At 39.3% G+C, this 20,347-nt stretch overlaps 2 protein-coding genes across 4 annotated transcripts in view; one reads left to right on the forward strand and one right to left on the reverse strand.

The window, feature by feature from the left end:
• UBXN4 (UBX domain protein 4) overlaps positions 1-12,365 on the forward strand; it is a 48,293-nt gene extending 35,928 nt beyond the window's left edge. For all 3 annotated transcript variants that reach the window (XM_025430563.3, XM_049097192.1, XM_049097193.1), the window contains exons 10-13: positions 4,787-4,889; positions 7,199-7,330; positions 9,077-9,276; positions 11,690-12,365. In XM_025430563.3, coding sequence (XP_025286348.1) covers positions 4,787-4,889; positions 7,199-7,330; positions 9,077-9,276; positions 11,690-11,828 — 574 coding nt within the window. In that variant the 3' untranslated portion in view covers positions 11,829-12,365. The remainder of the gene's footprint in view (positions 1-4,786; positions 4,890-7,198; positions 7,331-9,076; positions 9,277-11,689) is intronic.
• An 85-nt stretch (positions 12,366-12,450) lies between these two features.
• Positions 12,451-20,347, reverse strand: part of LCT (lactase) — a 51,769-nt gene continuing 43,872 nt past the window's right edge. Inside the window, exons 14-16 of the mRNA XM_049097340.1 lie at positions 18,299-18,522; positions 17,097-17,324; positions 12,451-16,477 (exon numbers count right to left, since the gene is read on the reverse strand). Of these exons, the coding sequence (XP_048953297.1) occupies positions 16,257-16,477; positions 17,097-17,324; positions 18,299-18,522 (673 nt within the window). The 3' untranslated portion in view covers positions 12,451-16,256. The remainder of the gene's footprint in view (positions 16,478-17,096; positions 17,325-18,298; positions 18,523-20,347) is intronic.

Below are 20,347 nucleotides of genomic sequence, written 5' to 3' on the forward strand. Positions count from 1 at the left end.
AGGCTCCTGGCATGGAGCCTGTTTCTCCCTCTCCCTGTGTCTCTGCCTTTCTCTCTCTCTCTCTCCCTCTCTCCCTCCCTCTCTCTCTCTCTCTGTCTCTCTGTGTGTCTATCATAAATAAATAAATCTTTAAAAAAAAAGAAAGAAAGCAATTTTCAAAAGACAGAAAACACATACATTGAAATGATGTATTAGGATTCTTTAGTTGTGAGAATCTCAGGTCAAATAAGATTAAGCAAAAGAAAGAATCCATTGGCTCTGCAGTTGGGATTTCCATTGATGGATTTTGTTTAGACATAGCTAGGTCCAGGGATAAAAGATACCATTTTTTCCCTTTTTCTCTCTTTTAATCTCTTGGGGTTTTTTTTTTTTTCCTGTTTTAGCTTCATTCTCAGAGAAACTTTTATGATGAGATCAGGTGAACCCAGGGCCTCTTGGCATCTTTAGAATCTTGAGCCCCCTGATCCCAGAGAGGAAGAACTCTCAAAGCCCATATCATCCACTGAGAATTCTGATTGGCCTTATTTGGCTGATGTGGCCACCTTCAGATCAATCCCTGAATCTGCTTAAATTGGCTCCTGGTTGGAGGAGTTGACATGCCCACTTCTGTGGTGAGGAGGTGGGGAAAATGTTACTGCTAATCATATCAGAATGAATGACAGGTGACAGGGATAAGACAGTTCCAGAAACAAAAATATGTTGTAAAGACAAAAATAGGATTTCCAGTACATCCTAGTTGGATTATGTTTAGTATTTTCTGTACTTTTTTTTCTGAAGTAAAAAAAGTGAGAGCGAGAGAGCGAGAGTGTGCATGCATGAGCGGGGCTGGTTAGGGGCAAAGGGAGAGGGAGAAGCAGACTCCCTACTAAGCAGGGAGCCAGATTTGGGGCTTGATCCCAGGACCTTGAGATCATGACCAGAGCTGAAGGCAGATTCCTAACCAACTAAGCTACCTACATGCCACTGTACTTTTCTATATTTTCTATATTGGAAAATCAACAAGCATTACTTTTGTAATTAGAAAAACTACTGTTTTATTTTGTTTTTTTTTTTTTAAGTTTTCACTTTTAAGTAATCTCCACACCCAATTTGAGGCTCGAACTCAAAACCTAAGATCAAGAGTTGCATGCTCACAGATTAAGCCAGTCAGACACCACAGGAAAACTAACTTTTTATCTTTCTTATTTTTTCAATTTTTATTACATTTATTTTATAATCATGATTTCTCAGTCCTTATTTAGTTGATAGAGTTTGGGGAATTAAATACTCCCTTTTTTGTTGCATATGTACTAGTGGAGGAAGGAGGAAGAGAATATGAGAGAAAAAGCAAAGGGTATGGGGAGCCGAAGGGTGAAGTTAAAGGAGACAGTAAATGTTTATATGAACCTTTCTGTCAGCAGTACCAACCAATGAAGGACAGAGTTCACAAAATAAATTAAAACTCCTTTTTAAAAACTATTTTCCAGAGCAGCCTGGGTGGCTCAGCGGTTTAGTGCCGCCTTCAGCCCAGGGCGTGATCTTGGATACCCGGGATCGAGTCCCATGTCAGGCTCCCTGCATGGAGCCTGCTTCTCCCTCTGCCTGTGTCTCTGCCTTTCTCTCTCTCTCTCTCTCTGTCTCTCATGAATAAATAAAATCTTTAAAAATAAATAAATAAATAAAAACTATTTTCCAAAAGTAATAAAATATTTAAGATTATATTTAATGAAAGTGTAAGACTTTGTGAATGAGAAAACATTTTGAAACAACGCAAATGTAAATACTGGGAAAGACTTTTGTTTTCATAGATCAGAGGACTTAATATTGTTAGGATGGCAGGATGCCTGGGTGGCTCAGCGGTTAAGTGTCTGCCTTTGGCTCAGGTCATGATCCTGGAGTCCTGGGATTGAGTCCCACAGCGGACTTCTTCAGAGAGCCTGTTTCTCCTTCTGCTTATGTCTCTGCCTCTCTCTCTCTCTCTCTCTCTCTCTCTCTCTCTCTGTGTCTCTCATGAATAAATAAATAAAATCTTTAAAAAATATGTGTATTGTTAGGATGGCAATACAAAAAGGGCTTAAGAGGTGAAAAGAAAAAAAAAAAGAGGCAGTACTCCCCAAACTGATATGTAGATTCAATACAATCCTTGTTAAAATCCCAGGTGATTTTTATGCCAAAAATTTTGCGTAAAAAATTCATACAGAATTGCAAGGGACCCAGAATATTCAAAATAATCTGGAAGAACAAAGTTGGAAGACTTTTAATTTTAAAACAAAAGATAAGAGTAACCAAGGCAATGTGTTATTAGCATAAGGCATAAGCAGAATTGGCATTGGCATAAGCAGAATTGAGTCTCTAGAAATAAACCCATGCGTTTCCCCAATATTTATAGTAGAAATGTCCACAATAGCCAAAATATTGAAAGAGCCCAGATGTGCATTGACAGGTGAATGGATAAAGCAGATGTGAATACATATACAATGGAGTATTACTCAGCCATCAGAAAGAATGAAATCTTGCCATTTGCAACAACATGGATGGAACTAAAGGGTATTATGCTAAGTGAAATAAGTCAGAGGAGGACAAATACTATATGATTTCACTTGAATGTTGAATTTAATAAAGCAGATAAACTTAGGGGAAGGGAAGGAAAAAAAGATAAAAACAGAGGAAGGCAAATCATAAGAGACCTTTAACTATAGGGAACAAACTATATGGAGGGGAGCTGGGTAGAAAATGGGGTAATGGGGCAATTGGGGGATGGGCATTAAGGAGAGCACTTGATGTAATGAGCCTTGGGTGTTATATGCAGGTGATGAATCACTAAATTCTACCCCCTGAAACTAATAATATACTATATGTTAATTAAATTAAATTTAAATAAAAAATTAGGGATCCCTGGGTGGCGCAGCGGTTTGGCGCCTGCCTTTGGCCCAGGGCGCGATCCTGGAGACCCAGGATCGAATCCCACATCAGGCTCCCGGTGCATGGAGCCTGCTTCTCCCTCTGCCTGTGTCTCTGCCTCTCTCTCTCTCTCTCTGTGACTATCATAAATAAATAAAAAAAAAAAAAAAAAAAAAAAAAAAAAAAAAAAAAATTAAAACCTTAAAAAAAAACCATGTATTTATGGTGGAGAAAGAATAGGCTCTTTAATAAATGGTGCTTGGACACATCCAAAAAGAATGAATTTGAACCCTTCTCTCACACCATATTAAAAATTAACTGAGGGGACGCCTGGGTGCCTCAGCGGTTTGGCACCTGCCTTTGGTCCACGGCGCAATCCTGGCGTCCCCATTGAGTCCTACAGAGGGCTCCCTGCATGGAGCCTGCTTCTCCCTCTGCCTATGTCTCTGCCCCGCCCCCCCCCCCTCTGTGTGTGTGTGTTTCTCATGAATAAATAAATAAAATCTTAAAAAGAGATTAAAATAAAATCTTTTTTTAAGTTAAATAAATAAAAAATAAAAAATAACTGAGAATGGATCATCTACTTCAAATGTAAAAGTTAAAATTATAAACTTTTAGAAAAAATGAGAAAATCTTGTGATACTGGAAAAGGGAATGATTCTTAAACATGACACCAAAAGCACAAGCAACAAAAAAAAGGAGTAGAGAAGTTGGACTTCATCAAAATTAAATTAAAGACTTTGTGTTTCTTTCTCTCCCCCCCCCCCCCAAGATTTTATTTATTTATTCATGAGAGACACAGAGGCAGAGACATAGGCAGAGGGAGAAGCAGGCTCCCTGTGGGAGTTAGTCCCAGACTCCCGGGATCATGACTTGAGCTAAATGCAGATTCTTAACCACTGAGCTACCCAGGTGCCCCTAAAAACTTTGTGTTTCAAAGGACATTATCAAGAAAGTGAAAAGATAGCCGCCAGAATTTGAGAAGATAATTGCAAACCATATATCTGATAAGAGACCTGTATCTAGAATACAAAAGTCATTTTTAATAACTTTATATAAAGCAAACAACCCAGTTTAAGTATAGGAAAAGGATTTGAATAGACATTTCTCCAGAGAAGATCTGCAAATGGTCAGTAAGCCGTATAAAATGATGCTCAAGGAAAATTAAAATCACAATGAGATACTGTTTAATGCCCTCCAGGATGCCTAAATTTAAAGAAGGAACAACAGATCTTGGCAAGGATGTGGACACTTTGGAACCCTTCTGTGTACCACTTATGGGATTATAAATATTGAATTATTCAGCAATTAAAAGGAATGAAGTGTTGACACATACTACAACATGGTTGAACCTTGAGAATATAGTGCTGCATGAAAACCAGTTACCAGAAAGTCACACATTCTATGTCCCATTATATGAAATGCCTGAAATAGGCAAATTCATAGAGGCAGACAGTAGATTAGTGCTTGCCAAAGGGCTAGGTGAGGGAGGAGTAGGGAACAATTGCTGATTGATTCAGGGTTTCTTTTTAGGGTGATGGGAATGTTTTGGAATTAAAAAGTGATGGTTGCACAACTATGACTATAATAAAAACCAATAAATTGTATGCTTTAAAAGAGTGAACTAAAATTCACTTGGTGAAGCATGCAACTCTTGATCTTGATGTTGTGAGTTTGAGGCCCACGTTGGATGTAGGCATTACTTGAAAATAAAACACTCTAAAAAATAAATAGAAGAGTGGATTTTATGCTATGTAAATTATATCTTGATAAAGCTATTATTAAAAAATAATAAATGAAGAGGTCTGACATTGTGGGGGAAAACCTACTTTCACTTCCATTTTCTCTTTTAGTGATACTGTTTGAGAATACGTAAGATGTCGATTTTAAATTTCTTTTTTCATAGCACTGTTGCAAGAATCCAGTTTCGTCTCCCTGATGGTTCTTCCTTTACAAATCAGTTCCCTTCTGATGCTCCTCTAGAAGAAGCAAGGCAGTTTGCTGCACAGGTAAATTTATGTCTTGTCTTGAATTGTAGTAAAAGTAGACGAATAAATGGGTTACTGAAATGTAGGAGGGGAAAATGTCCAAACATGATGTGTGGAGTGTAAGTCATGACTTATCTCCAGGAGGGAAGCACCAGACACCTCTGGGGTGTTGTGGAGCTTCCATCAGGTATTAGTGCCATATAGGAAAAGCATATCTGTTTGTTGCACAAAAATAGGGATTTGCAGTATCATACAATAGGCTTTGGAAAACTTTCTGCTTTTGCAAATGATTTTCCAAAGATCTAATCTGAGCAAGTTGTCACCTGTAAAAAGATGCAGTTTTTCTTCCTTTCTCTTCACATTTTCTGTAGGTCACTTTGGGGCTTGCCATTTTCCTGCCATCTGCCAGGTGGCCAAACCTAAAGATCAGTAATCTTTATTTGGTAATAAGTATCTTCTTCAGGAATTTACTTCTGGAATTTGGCCTTAATTCTGAGTAGATGTGAAATTTTATATCTTAGAAAATAAGATACGAGTAATTTCCAGTTACACTTGACCCTTGAACAGTTGGATATAAAGGGTTGCCAACCCCCTACATAGTCAAAAATCCATGTATATCTTATACCGTATGCAAAAAGTGAACCTTACTAGTAACCTACGGTTGACCAGGAGTGTTACCAATAACCGTTGAACACGTTTTGTATGTTATATGTATTATGTATTGTATTCTTACAATAAAGTTAGCCAAACAAAGGAGAATGTTAGAAAAATCTTAAAGAAGAGAACTTACAGTTAGAGTGCTGTACTATTAAAAAATCCATGTCTTTGGGGGCCCACACAGTTCACACCCATGTTGTTCATGGGTCAAATGTAATTTTTATTCTCTGATTGAGTCCTTTTCAAAATGGAATCTAGGCATTAGGTGTCCTTTAGGATCCAGGCTCATCGTATGCCCTACTCTTTGTCTCATGTAGCTTTTCAAGGTTAAAAGTAGGATTCAGATTTTTCCCCTTGACCTCATTTCCCTATTTAGTCTGCTGTCTCACTTACGGATCCTGAGAAGACACCTAAAAAGCTGTCTGCCTTCCTCCACTGGTCAGTTGGGCTGTGCAATGTAAAAACATTTTTGAAAACTCTTTTTCCCTAATCTTACAGTGGAACCAACCCCCAGTAGCTCTTTTATTCTTCTTTTGCCTTGGAGTCCCACTTGGGGCCTCCCAAAAGGGAGTACTTACTCCTGGCCTGAGTCTTACCACTTCTGCCACAGGTAAGTGAAGAGGAAGCCACCTGAGAAAAAATCTTTGCATCAGTCCTATTAGAACTTTATCTCAGTAATCTAATTTTTGTGTTTTTTATGTCCTCATGTTAGAGTGAGAACAATGAGAGATAAATATATGACCTCCAGTAGAAGAAAAAAGTTACAAAAAACAAAAGTGTTAGTCTGTTTCTTTGGAATCTTCTAGGGAGAGAGAAACAGTTGTCTAAGATTTTACAAGTATAGGTGACTTAAAATCATGAAAGTGACCATGTTGCTGCTGCCCAGTGTAGGTTCCTGGATTTGGGATTGTGTGTGTAGCATGGATTGACTACGGACCATTTATTTTTTTGAAACAAGGAAGACGTGTAACTCCTAATGCTATATATATATATATATATATATATATATATATATATATATATATATATATAAAAGGAAAGTTCTGGACTATTCCAGATTTTTAATAGGCAATGCCTATAATCCAAATGTGTATCAGAGAGATAGTAATGTAAGTTTGCCAAAGTATAGTGAAAACCAATGACAAACTGCAGGGATATTTAAAAGGTATATAACTGTTCATTTTTATTCAGTTTATTTATATGGTTTTAGGAACTATATTCTTGCTACTTTGTGGTCATTTTTGAGTTGTAAAAGCTTTTAGGTAATAATTGGATTTGATAGCTTTGAGCTACTTTTTGAAGCACAAAGTTTTTATAAAGGTTTTGTGAGTTTACATTTGAATGAACTTTTTTTTAAGATCTTATTTATTTATTTGAGAGGGAGAAAGCATGAACATACTGAGGGGGAGAGGGAGGGAGAGGGAGAGAGAATCTGAAGCAGAGTCTGCACTGAGTAGGGCCTGACACAGGGCTCGACTCACAACCCTGAGATTCACAACCTGAGGTGAAACTAAGAGTCGGATGCTTAACTGAGCCACTCAGGTGCCCCTGAATGAACTTTAAAATTAAGGCAGTTTAAATTAAAGCAGTCATTTTAGATGCATTTGGGTGTGTAATATCTTACTTTAAAAAGGCATCTTTGTAAAGTTTTAAAACTTATTGTTATATTACAGACTGTTGGCAACACTTATGGTAATTTTTCACTAGCAACTATGTTTCCTCGGAGGGAATTTACCAAAGAAGATTATAAAAAGAAATTACTGGATTTGGAACTTGCCCCAAGTGCTTCAGTGGTACTGTTGCCAGTATGTATATATGCTTTTTTTCTATCTTTATTGTCCTATTTGTTCTACTCTTGATCATATCTTTTTCTTTTTCTTTTTTTTTTTTTTAAGATTTTATTTATTTATTCATGAGAGGCAGAGAGAGAAGCAGGCTCCTCACTGGGAGCCTGATGTGGGACTCGATCCTGGAACTCCAGGATCATGAGCCAGAAGCAGATCCTCAACCACTGAGCCACCCAGGCGCCCCCTACTTTTGATCATATCTTGTAATTAGTGGAAGGGAAGGCCAAACATGTACTGTGGGTAAATTCACATTGTCCAAAAATGCTAGGTTAATTTATTGTTCCATTATCCTGTGTTTTATATTTGTATTGCTAATGAGGCACTAAAGTATTTTAATTTTTACCTTTTATTCTAACCTCTTTAGATGCACAAAGATGACCAGTAGGAGAAGAAAATAAGAAATATACAGTATTGGTCTAATGTATAGATTTAGTGTTTTATTTATGTATGACCCTACTGTTTACCAAGTATTTAATTTATTTTTATTTTTTAGAAAGATTTTGTTTATTTATTTAGAATAAAATTTATTTTAGAATAAAATCTTTAGAAAGATTTTATTTATTTATTCACGAGAGGCAGAGACCTAGGCAGAGGGAGTAGCAGGCTTCCTGCGGGGAGCCCGATGTGGGACTCAATCCCGGACCCCCGGATCACAACCTGAGCCAAAGGCAGACACTCAGCTGCTGAGCCACCTAGACGTCCCTTTACCAATTTTTTTTTTAAAGATTTATTTATTTATTCATGATAGAGCGAGAGAGAGGCAGAGACACGGGCAGAGGGAGGAGCAGCTCCATGCAGGGAGCCCGATGCGGGACTCGATCCCGGAACTCCAGGATCGTGCCCTGGGCCAAAGGCAGGCACCAAACCGCTGAGCCACCCAGGGATCCCCCTTTTTACCAATTTTTTAAAAAAAGATTTCATTTTAACATAAAAATAACATTAATTTTTAATCATATTAATCATATTTGATCCTCATAACAGTATTTTAATCTCTGATGAAGAGGCTCAGAAAGTTTAAGTGACTTTGCGAAGACATCTCCTAAATGCCAGAGATGGTAGGAGAGCCTGGGTCTATATTTTGGTTAGGATAGTTTTCATGGTTCTGAAGTAGAGCTCCATCTAAAACAATTAGCCTTCCAGTAATCAGGACTAACTTGGATTCACTGAGGTTTTGAAACCTTTCCCTGTTTTTTAATCAGCAAGGAGGACTTCCCTTACTGAAGTTGTTAAATTTCATTAAGAGTTCAGTTCTTTTAAAAATAATTGGTTCATTTCACCAAGATCTACTTTCTAGTTTTAGTGTTTTGCTTACTCCTTTATTTTTTTTTTTAAGATTTTATTTATTCATAGAGAGAGAGGCAGAGACACAGGCAGAGGGAGAAGCAGGCTCCATGCAGGGAGCCCAACGTGGGACCCAATCCCGGGACCCCAGGATCACACCCCAGGCCGTAGGCGGCGCCAAACCACTGTGCCACCTGGGCTGCCCTGCTTACTCCTTTAAAAAACTGCTCCTAGAGTTCCCAGAAGTTTATGTAAAATATACACCCAAAAAAAAAACAGCAGAAGATGGTCATTTTACCTTCCTTCAGTAAACTAAAGTTGGTAGGACTTTGTTTCACAGATAAAAGATTCATCTAGAACTGGAGTGTGGTGATGTGATTGGGCTCATGTAGCCGTTGTTGTAATTTATTTCTTAATTTTTAGGCAGGAAGACCAACTACATCCATGGTACATTCTTCCAGTGGAGACTTTTGGACATTATTGGGGACAGTCCTTTACCCATTCCTTGCCATCTGGAGATTGATTAGCAACTTCCTATTTAGTAACCCTCCTGCACAGACCTCTGTGAGAGCAGCAGCAGCAGAGTCCTCAAACCTTGCATCATCTAGCAACTCAGAGAAAAGGTATGTTTGTGTTTTCCCCATCTGCAGGATGTGTTAGTAATGCCCAGTACCTTATTCAAAATGAGTATTTTTGTTATAAGTACTTTGCCGTCTTTCTATATAAGGGAAAAAACTTAAATGTCCTGATTCTGAAGTTTTACTTTATCATCTTTCCTGAGAAGCTCACTACCTCAGTTTTCTCAGCCACTCTTTTTTTTTTTTTAAGATTTTATTTATATATTCATGAGAGACACAGAGGCAGAGACATAGAGGGAGAAGCAGGCTCCCTGCAAGGAGCCCAATGTAGGACTCGATCCTGGATCCTAGGATCACACCCTGACCTGAAGGCAGACACTCAACCACTGAACCACCCAGGCATCCCTCTCAGCCATCTTTCTAAAACCTACTCCACAGAAACCAACTTTACCTCTGTTGGTTTTATTATTTCATTTGTTGATTTCTCCTTATACTATGACTATAAAGGCAGATTTATTTTTCCAGGTCTAAATAGCAGTATCTTTCTTGCTAACCATGTTTTGTCCAATAAGCTATTTCATTTCATTTGATTAATTTCTCACAATCATCTTGCATACATATTTTTGGGTGTCATTGTGCTTTAGATAGTTTTAACCCCTGGTGGTTCTTTGATCTGCTTCCTGTCTTCTGTGGGTCATTCAGAGAAGGACTAAACTGAGGAAACTGGATATTCACTTGAAAATGGTGCTTTCTTCAGAGTTTTATTTTAGACTTGTCCCTTAATCAAGAGGCCTCTCTTTTATTGCAGATGGCGAAGGTTAGAATGAGAATTTTAAACACCACCAGTAACTTTAGCTCATACCTCTGTTAAGATTCTGCATATTTCAAACAGGCTACTGGAAAGTATTTTCCTGGAAGGTGGGGATCGTAGCTTTTTCTTTTCTTTTTTTTTTAGATTTTCTTTTTTTTTTTTTTAATTTTTATTTATGTATCATAGTCACAGAGAGAGAGAGAGAGCCAGAGACACAGGCAGAGGGAGAAGCAGGCTCCATGCACCGGGAGCCCGACGTGGGACTCGATCCCAGGTCTCCAGGATCGCGCCCTGGGCCAAAGGCAGGCGCTAAACCGCTGCGCCACCCAGGGATCCCCGTAGCTTTTTCTAATAATTAACATGATTTATTATATACCTCTTGCTGTTGAACACTGTTAAGCCATTAATGGGCATTATAGCAAATAACACCAATCCTGTGTGATGAGTAATGAAAATCCTTGCCTTTGTCTGCCATCAGTAAGGAGAGTCCGTAGTCCTATGTCCTGTTGACTCTGAATGAAGACTTGTGTGAATATTGTGATTGGGCTGATTTAGCCTTTATCTTGGTTTCTTTTATAACTGTCCTTAGTACATTACTCAAGTGGGGTTACAGGGAAATTCTTCTCTGGACTGGGAATGGCATTCAAACTAGGTCTTGTTAGTGGTGAATTTTAGAATTCTTATTGGGCAATGGATGGAAGCATTTAATTCTGAATTGCTGTTACTTAGCATAGCTTCCTGTGTGGGATTTCTTTCTTTCTCCTTTTCTTTTCTCTTTTTTCTTTTCTTTCTTTTCTTTTCTTTTCTTTTCTTTTCTTTTCTTTTCTTTTTTCTTTTCTTTTCTTTTCTTTCTTTTCTTTCTTTCTTATTTATTTATTTATTTTTGATTAAGAAACTATCCCAAATGTGGGGCTTGAACTCACAACCCTGAGAGCAAAAGTGGCCAGCTCTACTGACTTGAGCCCACCCGGTACCCTGCGGTGTGAGCTTTTAAAACTTCTTTCAAGTAAGGGAAGAGATCTTAGGTTGGTGTAAAGGATGAATGAATGTTTATCTTGAGGGCAAAGCTTTGTGTTCCACTGTTGATCCTCCCCACACCCCCATACCCCGCCAACCCTTGGAGAATGTATTAAAACAGCTTAAATTTCACCCCTGTTTTCCTTTCAATTTTCAGATGCTGAAAAGCCTGTTTGTTCTTAATATTGTTTATAAAAATCAGTCCTTCTTAAAGATTATGAAAGGATTAAAAATTGATCATTGATAATTTCTGTAAATTAGGCTATGAATGGAGCTTGGATAAGCTCTAAGGTGCTGTGTAAGTTATACACATTTTAGTAGATATATCAAGTTTGTGTACGAAATGAAAGATTCATTAGCAGATGGCCCCACTCTCCTGAAGCTTAGAGAGTCATCAAAAGATACATGGAAATGCAGCAGTGACTGGGCTCATTTGACTTGGAGAACAATTGAAGTTAAACTGCCAAAAACCTGTGTGGACTTGTGCCGTGTTAGGAGATAACAATTATCACCCATGGACTCTCTTTAAAGTCTAGCTGCCTGTCCTGATGGAATTGTAGAAGAAACAGCTTTGATTGCTGCTGTTTTCACTTTCTGTCGCCTTTTCTTTTCTCCCTCTTCTTATATCAGGGACCCAGTCAGGAAAAGAGTGCTGGAGAAACGGGGGGAAGACTTTAAGAAGGAGGGGAAGATCTACAGATTGAGGACTCAAGATGACGGTGAAGATGAAAACAACACCTGGAATGGAAATTCTACTCAACAGATGTAGTGTGACAGTACAGTATGTGCAATAATCATTGTTTCCCTTATGATTTAATGCAACTAAAATTCTACTGGAGAAGTGGGACTGCTTTTTTGTTTTCCAGCTGGTCTATAAAGTGTCTCTTTATTTCTGCTTAGTGAGTGGGTTAAAGTTGTTTAACTCCTCAGACAACTCAAGAGATGAAATAACTGGCCCCTAGGTCCTTGCATATATGGTAACCAACTGCTAGAAGCCTAAAAGAATCAAAAGGTCTGTCACAGCCCCCCTTTATCAGCTTTCTTACTCAGTATCTCATATACCCGTTAGCCCTAAGCACTCAGATGACACGTTCTGTTTAGAGCTATTTTGCTCCAGGTCTCTTAAGTCCATAGAAAGTAACTGGTATGTCACTGAGTAATTTGACTCTGAGTCAGAGCATTTTTAACTAGCCAACCAGATGATAATTTATGTTTAACTTTTCTCTTTTTGCTCATCATCTGCAAGCAAAATCTTGTAGTTTTTAATCTTAAACACTGAATAAAAAATCTTTTCCAAAAATCGAAATGATCTTAGTTTTCCTTTAAATTTTGTTATATTAGCATCTCTTTGTTGCACAGGGCTCTGTTGAGGTCATGTGTTTGTCCGTTCCCCCCCCCCCCCCCCCACAGTATTGCCCTGGAGCTATCTCAGGAAAGTAGCTGTGACCACCCTACTTTAAATGTCACTGAAGGAAGTTTTCTGACATATATCGATGCTATGTTACTGTCTGTCCTAAGTCAGTGAGGCATCACTTTGTGTAATGTTATGTATAGTCCGTTCTCCTCAGATACAAAACAGCTTTTGAGTTACAACTAGTTCTCTCTCACCTTCATCCTGAAGGTTTGCTCTGGACAATCATATTTTGAAGACCTAAGCTTACATATAGGTAGCACAAGAAATAATGGAATAAAGATAGGCTCATTTGGTTATTAAGAATTATAAAGAGATTCTTAACCTGATTTATATGATACTTCGTCCCTTTGTTTTTGGTAATGGAGACTACTAACTCAATGTTTGAAAAAAGAGAGTAAGCTTGACAGTTCCTCTTTTATTTAACCTTCCATTTTTAGATTGAAAGATAGTGCTTTCGAGTGAACATACAGATGACTCAATTTTGTAATGGGAGGAAGAAATTTTCTCAGAACAAACTTGGTGTTTTTTCACCTATGAAATAATGATTTTTAAAAATGTTAATAGTGTTGGCAAGGAAACAGCTGGGCTGTAATGTTGGTAAGAGTCAAGACTGGTATACTCCAGAAAACATCAGCAACCTTAAATGTTTTAAACTTCTTGACCCTTTTTTCTAAGGAATGATTATAAATGCAGACAAGGTTTAGGTACAAACATACTCATTAAGTCTTACATCAACTAAATGCCTTCTGCAGAAGTAATTAGCTTTTGATGAGAAATGGTACAGTACTAATTTATCAGTTCAGCTTAATATATATATTCATTGACTACCTGTTATGTGTTGGAAGAAAAAGCAGAATACAAAGTTGTAGATACAATATGATCTCAGCTTTGTAAATACATTTTATATATAGATAGTATCTGTATTAACATAATGTAAAGAAAACAACCAAACATTTAATAGTGGTCTTAGTTCTTTTTGCACCCTAATAAGTTTTCGCGATTTTCTGCGGTGATCATATTACTTGCATACTCTAAAAAGTTTGGAAAATAAATATTTCCAGCAAGCATCCCATTTAAGTAAAGATTTGTAATCTTAAAAGATACAGCAATATGTGACTTAAAAAAACAAAACAACCTTTCGAATGGGTTTTGAAACCTAACAACTTTTAGAAATATACTTGCAGAAACTTGGAATACCTCAAGTCCATTTGCTTGAAAAAATTTAATATAGATTTCAGAGAAATGTACATAAAAGAATAATTCACAATCTTTGAGTAAGAGGATCCCTCAATTTTATATTTTAAAAAGTATAGTTAGGTAAAAAATTCAAAACACTATAGAGGGTTGTAAAATGAAAATGAAGTCTCTTTCTTTGCATCTTACTCTAGTTCTGTTCCCCAGAGGTAACTTCTATTAACAGTTTCTTTTGTAATCTTCAGAAAAATGTTATGCATATATAAGCAAATATGTGATCTTTATTTTTTAAATACGATCATCCTCTTTTTTACTTACACAGTCTTAAAAGATCTTTCCCTATCAACACATAGCTACCTCATTCTTATTAATGGCTGTGTAACATTTTATTTGATAAATGTACCTCAACTTATTCATTCTTTGGTGGCATGCATGGGTTATTACGGGAGATTTTTGGCTTGTTTTTGTTTTTCTATTAGAAATACTGCTATACTGAACATCTTTGGGACAGCATTGTCTTAGCTGTGAAAATATACCAATAGGGTATGTTTGTATAACTGAGCCATAGAGTGTTTGCGGTTTGGATCATAAATGAAGCTGCCAGAGTGCTGCTCCCACCAACAGTATCTAAGAATGTCCATTTCCCCACATACACTTTTTCATCTTTGTCAGTGGTAGATGAAAAATTGTATGCATTTTATATGCATTGTATTGATCACAAATGAAAGTTGAGCATCTTTTAACATTACTGATCATTTCCATTTATTTTGAGAACTGACTGTATTTGCTGGTTTTTCATCTTTATTGATTTATAAGAATTTGATGTATATAAAGAAAATTAGCCCTTTGTCTAGAATATGCTATAAATATTTTCTCCCTATTTATCTTTTGATGTTGATGGTAATTTTCTGCCACAGTATTTGTGTGATCACATTTATTGGTGTTTTTCTTTATGGCCTCTGGGTCCTAAGTCTTGCTTATAAATACCTTTCTTACTTTGAAAATTAATTTTAAAAAATTCACCCATCTCTCTCCTAGTCTTCTCATGGTTTAATTTTTTTACATTTAAATCTGGGATCTGGCTCCCTTTCCAGTGGCTAACATCCTGAGGAGCTAACCTCTTGATGCATCACCATTTGTGGTCTATTCCCTCTGTCCTAATTTGGCATGCCACCTTTGTTCTATGCTTCATGCGCATATGTAGTTTATGTGTATGTGCTTTTTTGTTGATCTTTCTTTTCTGTGCTACCAACCTATTTTTTAATAACTAGCTCCATAATGTTTTAATATTCTTTTGCCCAGATTATTCTTCTTCCCACAAGTTTATTTAATGTGAAACTTTATGCCCCCTCCTCCTCAAATAAGTTACATTGAATTTTGAGATTTAGATGTAATTGACACAATACTGGGTCTTTATGCCTAAGAAATGTCTTTCATACCAGTTTTAGAACCACCCTTACTCCCATCTGACAAACTTTTCCAGTCCATCGATGGAGAAGAATGTTTCTATACCACAAATTGTCAGGTTGCCCCTTGCCCCCCACCAGTGAAACATTTGATAGGAATTTTCTACAGATAAACTCCAGTAAGGAATGCTCGCAGGAAACACAATTTCAAGCATAATCAGACATTTATTTAATTTTAAGTAAACTCCACACCACCTGTGGGGCTTGAATTTAGGATCCCAAGATCAAGAGTTGCATATTCCACCAATCAAGCCATGATTACTCTTTTAAATTTAGTTGAAAACTACCCTTTATTTTTAAATTCTCCCAAATATCCATTCTCTCCAATATCCCAGGTGTCTTATTATTAGCACATTGAGGGGAATTGACAAAGACCACATCATCTTTCTGTGCTCCCAGCACTACTCTGGGTGTGTTTTGTGACTAAAACACACAACAGGAACAGGTGTGCTTTCTATGCCCTGTCTCCAAAATGTGCTTGCTAGAGACAGTGAGACATGGTCCTTTATCCTCAAGAACTGAGAGTAGGGAAATATACACTTCCACTAGAATATGGACAAGCTGTAATAGGGGATATTTATAAGCAAAGTAGTGGAAGGCATGTTTGGGGAAATCAGGGGCAGCTATGTGGAGAGAAAGGTAGATTATTTGAGCTGAGACTTGAAGGCATTTTCAGAAAAGGGCATCCTAAGGAGAAGAGTATTTGCAAAGACACAGGAAGATGGGATAGGGATTTACACGAGGTTCAGAATTACCACAGATTGAGAGAGGAAGAAGGCAAACAGTGGAGTTGATTTCTTATAAAAAAGAATTGCTATGGTTTTTACTCATATTTCCACCTTTGAAGTCTCTGAACCTTAAAACAGCCCAATTAAGTGTCTCACAGAACCATCAGATAAGCTCAGTACTTGTATGTTTCCACAAGAACCAGTGAATTCCTGATACTGGGACAAGATGCAGATATTTCCATTTTAATTAGGGACTTAGTGGTCCCTAACAGTGCAGAAGGCCTTTATGAAGTCTGGTATAGGCAGAAGAGGAGATCCAAGGAGTTCTGTGCACAGTACAGGCATATGGGCAAACCACGCTTGTTTGCTAACTGGAGCAAGTGGCAACTTGCAGGTCAGAATGCAGAAATTGTGCTCAGTTCCTGTTGGCCTGCTTGTGTTTTCCCTTGCTTGGAGTGCTTACAGTACTTGTATGACAGAAATGCCACACAACAGACACCAAGAATTGCAAGAGAAAAGAGTACGTACAAAGCTGTCTGGGCTTCTGTCGCACCTAGTGTTAACCCCAGGAACTGAACTTCCTCCTCTCGCATGGGACTGGCAGTAGCTTCAGCATCTGGGAGAGGAAGACAAAGGGCAGTTTATGTACTCATACAGAGGTAGGTAGCAGATCAGCGGTAACCTGTATTACGCCCAAGCTACGTCCTTGGAATAGAGGAGTATCCAGGGTGAGCGCACTGAGGTGATGACCAGATGCATCCCTTTCACTGAGTTACTGAACCTCTGAAGTAGTTGTATTGTTTTAAAAAAATCTCTGTCAACAATTAAAGTGGGTAACTATCTCTTTTCTATAGTAATTTATGCTTTGTCAGTCATTCAAATATTGGGCCCCTTCCATTGTACCAAGCACTAGGTTTGCAGTCATTGTATTAGATCCTCACATCAGCCTGGAAGCATGTGCCTAGTTTCTTGCCTAAGATCACACAGTTAACGGTAGCGCTGGGCCAAGACCAGACGAGGGCCTGGTTTCTAGATGTAACATTTATCCTCAGTTCCATTGTTCCAATCCTAAGAATATTTGGAGCATTCAAAGAAAATAAATATCGGTTGAAGGAAGGAAGGAAAGAGAAAATAAATACTGGAAAGGCAGGCAGTAGGGAATAAACTAGAAGAAAATAGACTGAAAAGGCCCCTCCAACCCTCTGGCTTTAGTCCCTCCCAGAGCCATGTCTCACCTTCTGGCTGGAGACAAGGGTGTGACCCTGCAGCAGGGTCAGGGAAGCCATTGCACCGGACTATAGAGGCGTAGAACTTGGCTGACGCTTTTGGGATCCGAGGCAGAGAAGGGTCTGTGTAGTTCACGAAATGCAGACCAAACTTCTCTGCAAAGCCTGTGGCCCACTCAAAATTGTCCATCAGAGTCCAAACCGTGTATCCTCGAAGGTCCACTTTATCCTGCACAGCTGCTCAAATGCAGAGGCCACAGCATTAGCTTTCTTTGTTTTATAAGACCCCATTCTGCTGACCTATAGAAGCCACACGTGCCCACAGCTCTCCCACAGTCCTGGCTTGCAGGGGAAGGGTCCTCTGTGGATGGATTTAGAGCCATCAGCATTTTTCTAGAAAGGCTCAGCCCTGAATGGGAATCAGGAACATGGGTAGACTACATTAATCCTACTGAGTCATCTGCAATCCTGTCTCCACATATTGGGATACCAGTCGGGAGAGCCTTAGAGAGTTAATGCTCCTTCATAAAGAAAAGAAGTGGCCTTTAGAAAAGATTTTCACTGGAATAGAACTTTTTTTTTTAAGATTTTATTTATTTGACAGCGAGTATGAGCAGGGGGAGAGGTAGGCAGAGGGAAAGGGAGAAGAAGCAGGCTCACAACCGAGCAAGAAGCCCAATGTGGAGCTCAATCCCAGGACCCTGGGATCATGGCCTGAGCCAAATGCAGATGCTTCACCGACTGAGCCACCCAGGTGCCCCGGAATAGGACTTTGTTTCTTCCCGCTGCTGCAGTGCTCACTCCGTCACTCAGCCTTACTTACAGTCCCTTGTCCTACTCCCATCCCAGGGAGTTCTGTTGAGGGTCTCAAACTTTCGCTTAGGAACAGAAGACGCTACAGACAGCCCCCACAGCCTACTCCTCCTCCTCCCAGCCCCTGCCCTCAGCAGGCTGCTGCTGTTCAGGGACATTGGACATCAGGGATGATCCCACAGAGCAGATGACTCTGGCAACTGGGTTTGCTTGCTGAGCTTAAACATAGGAGGGAAAAGACTCAGTACAGCCTCAGTGAAAAACTTAAACCCAACGGGAGTGAGAAGCTGCCTTTCTTCTGACAGGGTCTCCTGTAATGCGGTACTCCCCTAACCAGGGATGTTAGGTGTTTCCAGTAGTGAAAGGTGCACACGGAGGAAGGAATGGGCCTGTCCTACCTTTCAGGGCTTCGTTGATGTAACTGCGGAGGTAGTAGATCCTTAGGGTGTCATTGAGGTCTCTTTCTCCCCGTTGGGACACTCCATTCTCTGTTACATAAATTGGGGGGTTGTTGTACTCCTCCTTCAACCAGTTCAGTATCTTCCTGAAGCCAAAAGGTGTTATCTTCAGCCAGAAGGAACCAGAGTCTGGCCAAGAGCGATCTGTGATGGAGGCGACTCCCCTACCGGTTCAAACATGAGAGATTAGTCTCAATTTGAAAATCCTGAGTCCCCTCTGCACAAAACACAAAGCAGGATTTACACTAGGAAAAGCTTTAGGTTTAGTCTAGACTTGACATTCATAACTAACCACAGAAGAGTCAGATTGTCTCATGTTCTCCCTTTTTGATTAGTTCTAGTCCTGCTGCTCAATGCTGGAGTAGCCGGGACAGGCCACCTGAGCGCTCCGCACCTCTACAGAGGCATGGTCTTGGGCACTCATGGACTGAACCCTCTGTAGGCTGTTCACAGACTGTACCGTGGGACAGTAAGTGTGAAGCGCTCTGGGATTCCCTGATCACAGTCTCCAGTGGGATAGGAGTGCTGTGTCAGGAGAGCCGAGGGCTTCTCGGAGCCAGCTGCATCTAGTCACCACCACAGGTGTGGCCACAGGCACCATTTCCTACATTTAAGCTCAGCAAGCAAACCCAGATGCCAGGGTCATCTGTGTGAATACAGGGAGCATAGCATGTAGGCTGTAACCTGCTTCAAGTGCCCAAGACCTTGCGTCTCTCCAGTGATGGACCAGGACAGGGCAACAGGTTGTGCCAAATAAGTACCTGCTGGGGGAAGCACAGAAACTTGGAACATCTCCAGAAGCACTTTTTAAAAAAAATTTTTTTTTTAATTTTTTCTTAGTTAACCTACAGTGCAGTATTGGTTTCTGGAGAATTCAGTGATTTTTCACTTACATACAGCACCCAGTGCTTATCACAACGAGTGCCCCCCTTATTACCCATCACCCATCTAGCTCATCCTCCCCCCACCTCCCTCCATCACACCTCAGTTCTCTATCATTAAGAGTCTCCTGTGTTTTATTTCCTTCTCTCTTTTTTTTTTAAGATTTTATTTATTTATTCATGAGACACACAGAGAGAGAGGCAGAGACACAGGCAGAGAGAGAACCAGGCTCCATGCAGGAGCCCATGTGGGACTCGATCCTGGGACTCCAGGATCATGCCCTGAGCCAAAGGTGGCGCTAAGCCGCTGAGCCACCCGGGCTGCCCCCTCTCCTTTCTTTTTCTCCCCTTCGCATATGTTCATCCGTCTTCCTTCTTAAATTCCATATATGAGTGAGATCATATGGTATTTGTCTTTCTCTGCAGAATCATACATTTCAAATAAGGATCAGTTACTTAGATCTTAATGTCCAAATCCTTCAGGAAAAAAAAGTCTTATCAGTAACTTATCTTGCTCAGCTGAACTGGACAGAACATTTTGTTAAATTTAAACACAGGTTACTGGGAGACAGTGCAAGGAACCAGGAGGCAGTGAGAGCCCAGGGGGTTTTTGGACAGGGACCAGCAGGGGAGTATTCTCCGCCCCCTCAGCAAGTCCTACTTTGGGGGTTGCAGAACACGGTGGTGGTGTAGGTGTTTGTTTTAAAAGAACCTGGACAGGGGGATCCCTGGGTGGCTCAGCAGTTTAGCATCTGCCTTCGGTCCAGGGTGTGATCCTGGAGACCCGGGATCGAGTCCTGGATCGGGCTCGCTGCATGGAGCCTGCTTCTCCCTCTGCCTGTGTCTCTGCCTCTCTGTCTCTCATGAATAAATAAAATCTTAAAAAAAACAGGAAAGAAAGAAACAAGATAGAAATATATATATATATATATATATATATATATATATATATATAATTTTGGGTTTTGGTAATATATTTTTATGTATAAATATACATACATAAAGTATGTATTATGTAATTTATATAATATATATATTTACATGTTATATTTATGAAGAGAAAGAGAGGTAGTATACCCCTACACACAGGCATACACCTCTGGGATGA

The sequence above is a fragment of the Canis lupus genome, chromosome 19 (assembly GCF_003254725.2).
Source record: "Canis lupus dingo isolate Sandy chromosome 19, ASM325472v2, whole genome shotgun sequence".
In the NCBI taxonomy this organism is placed as follows: Eukaryota; Metazoa; Chordata; class Mammalia; order Carnivora; family Canidae; genus Canis; species Canis lupus.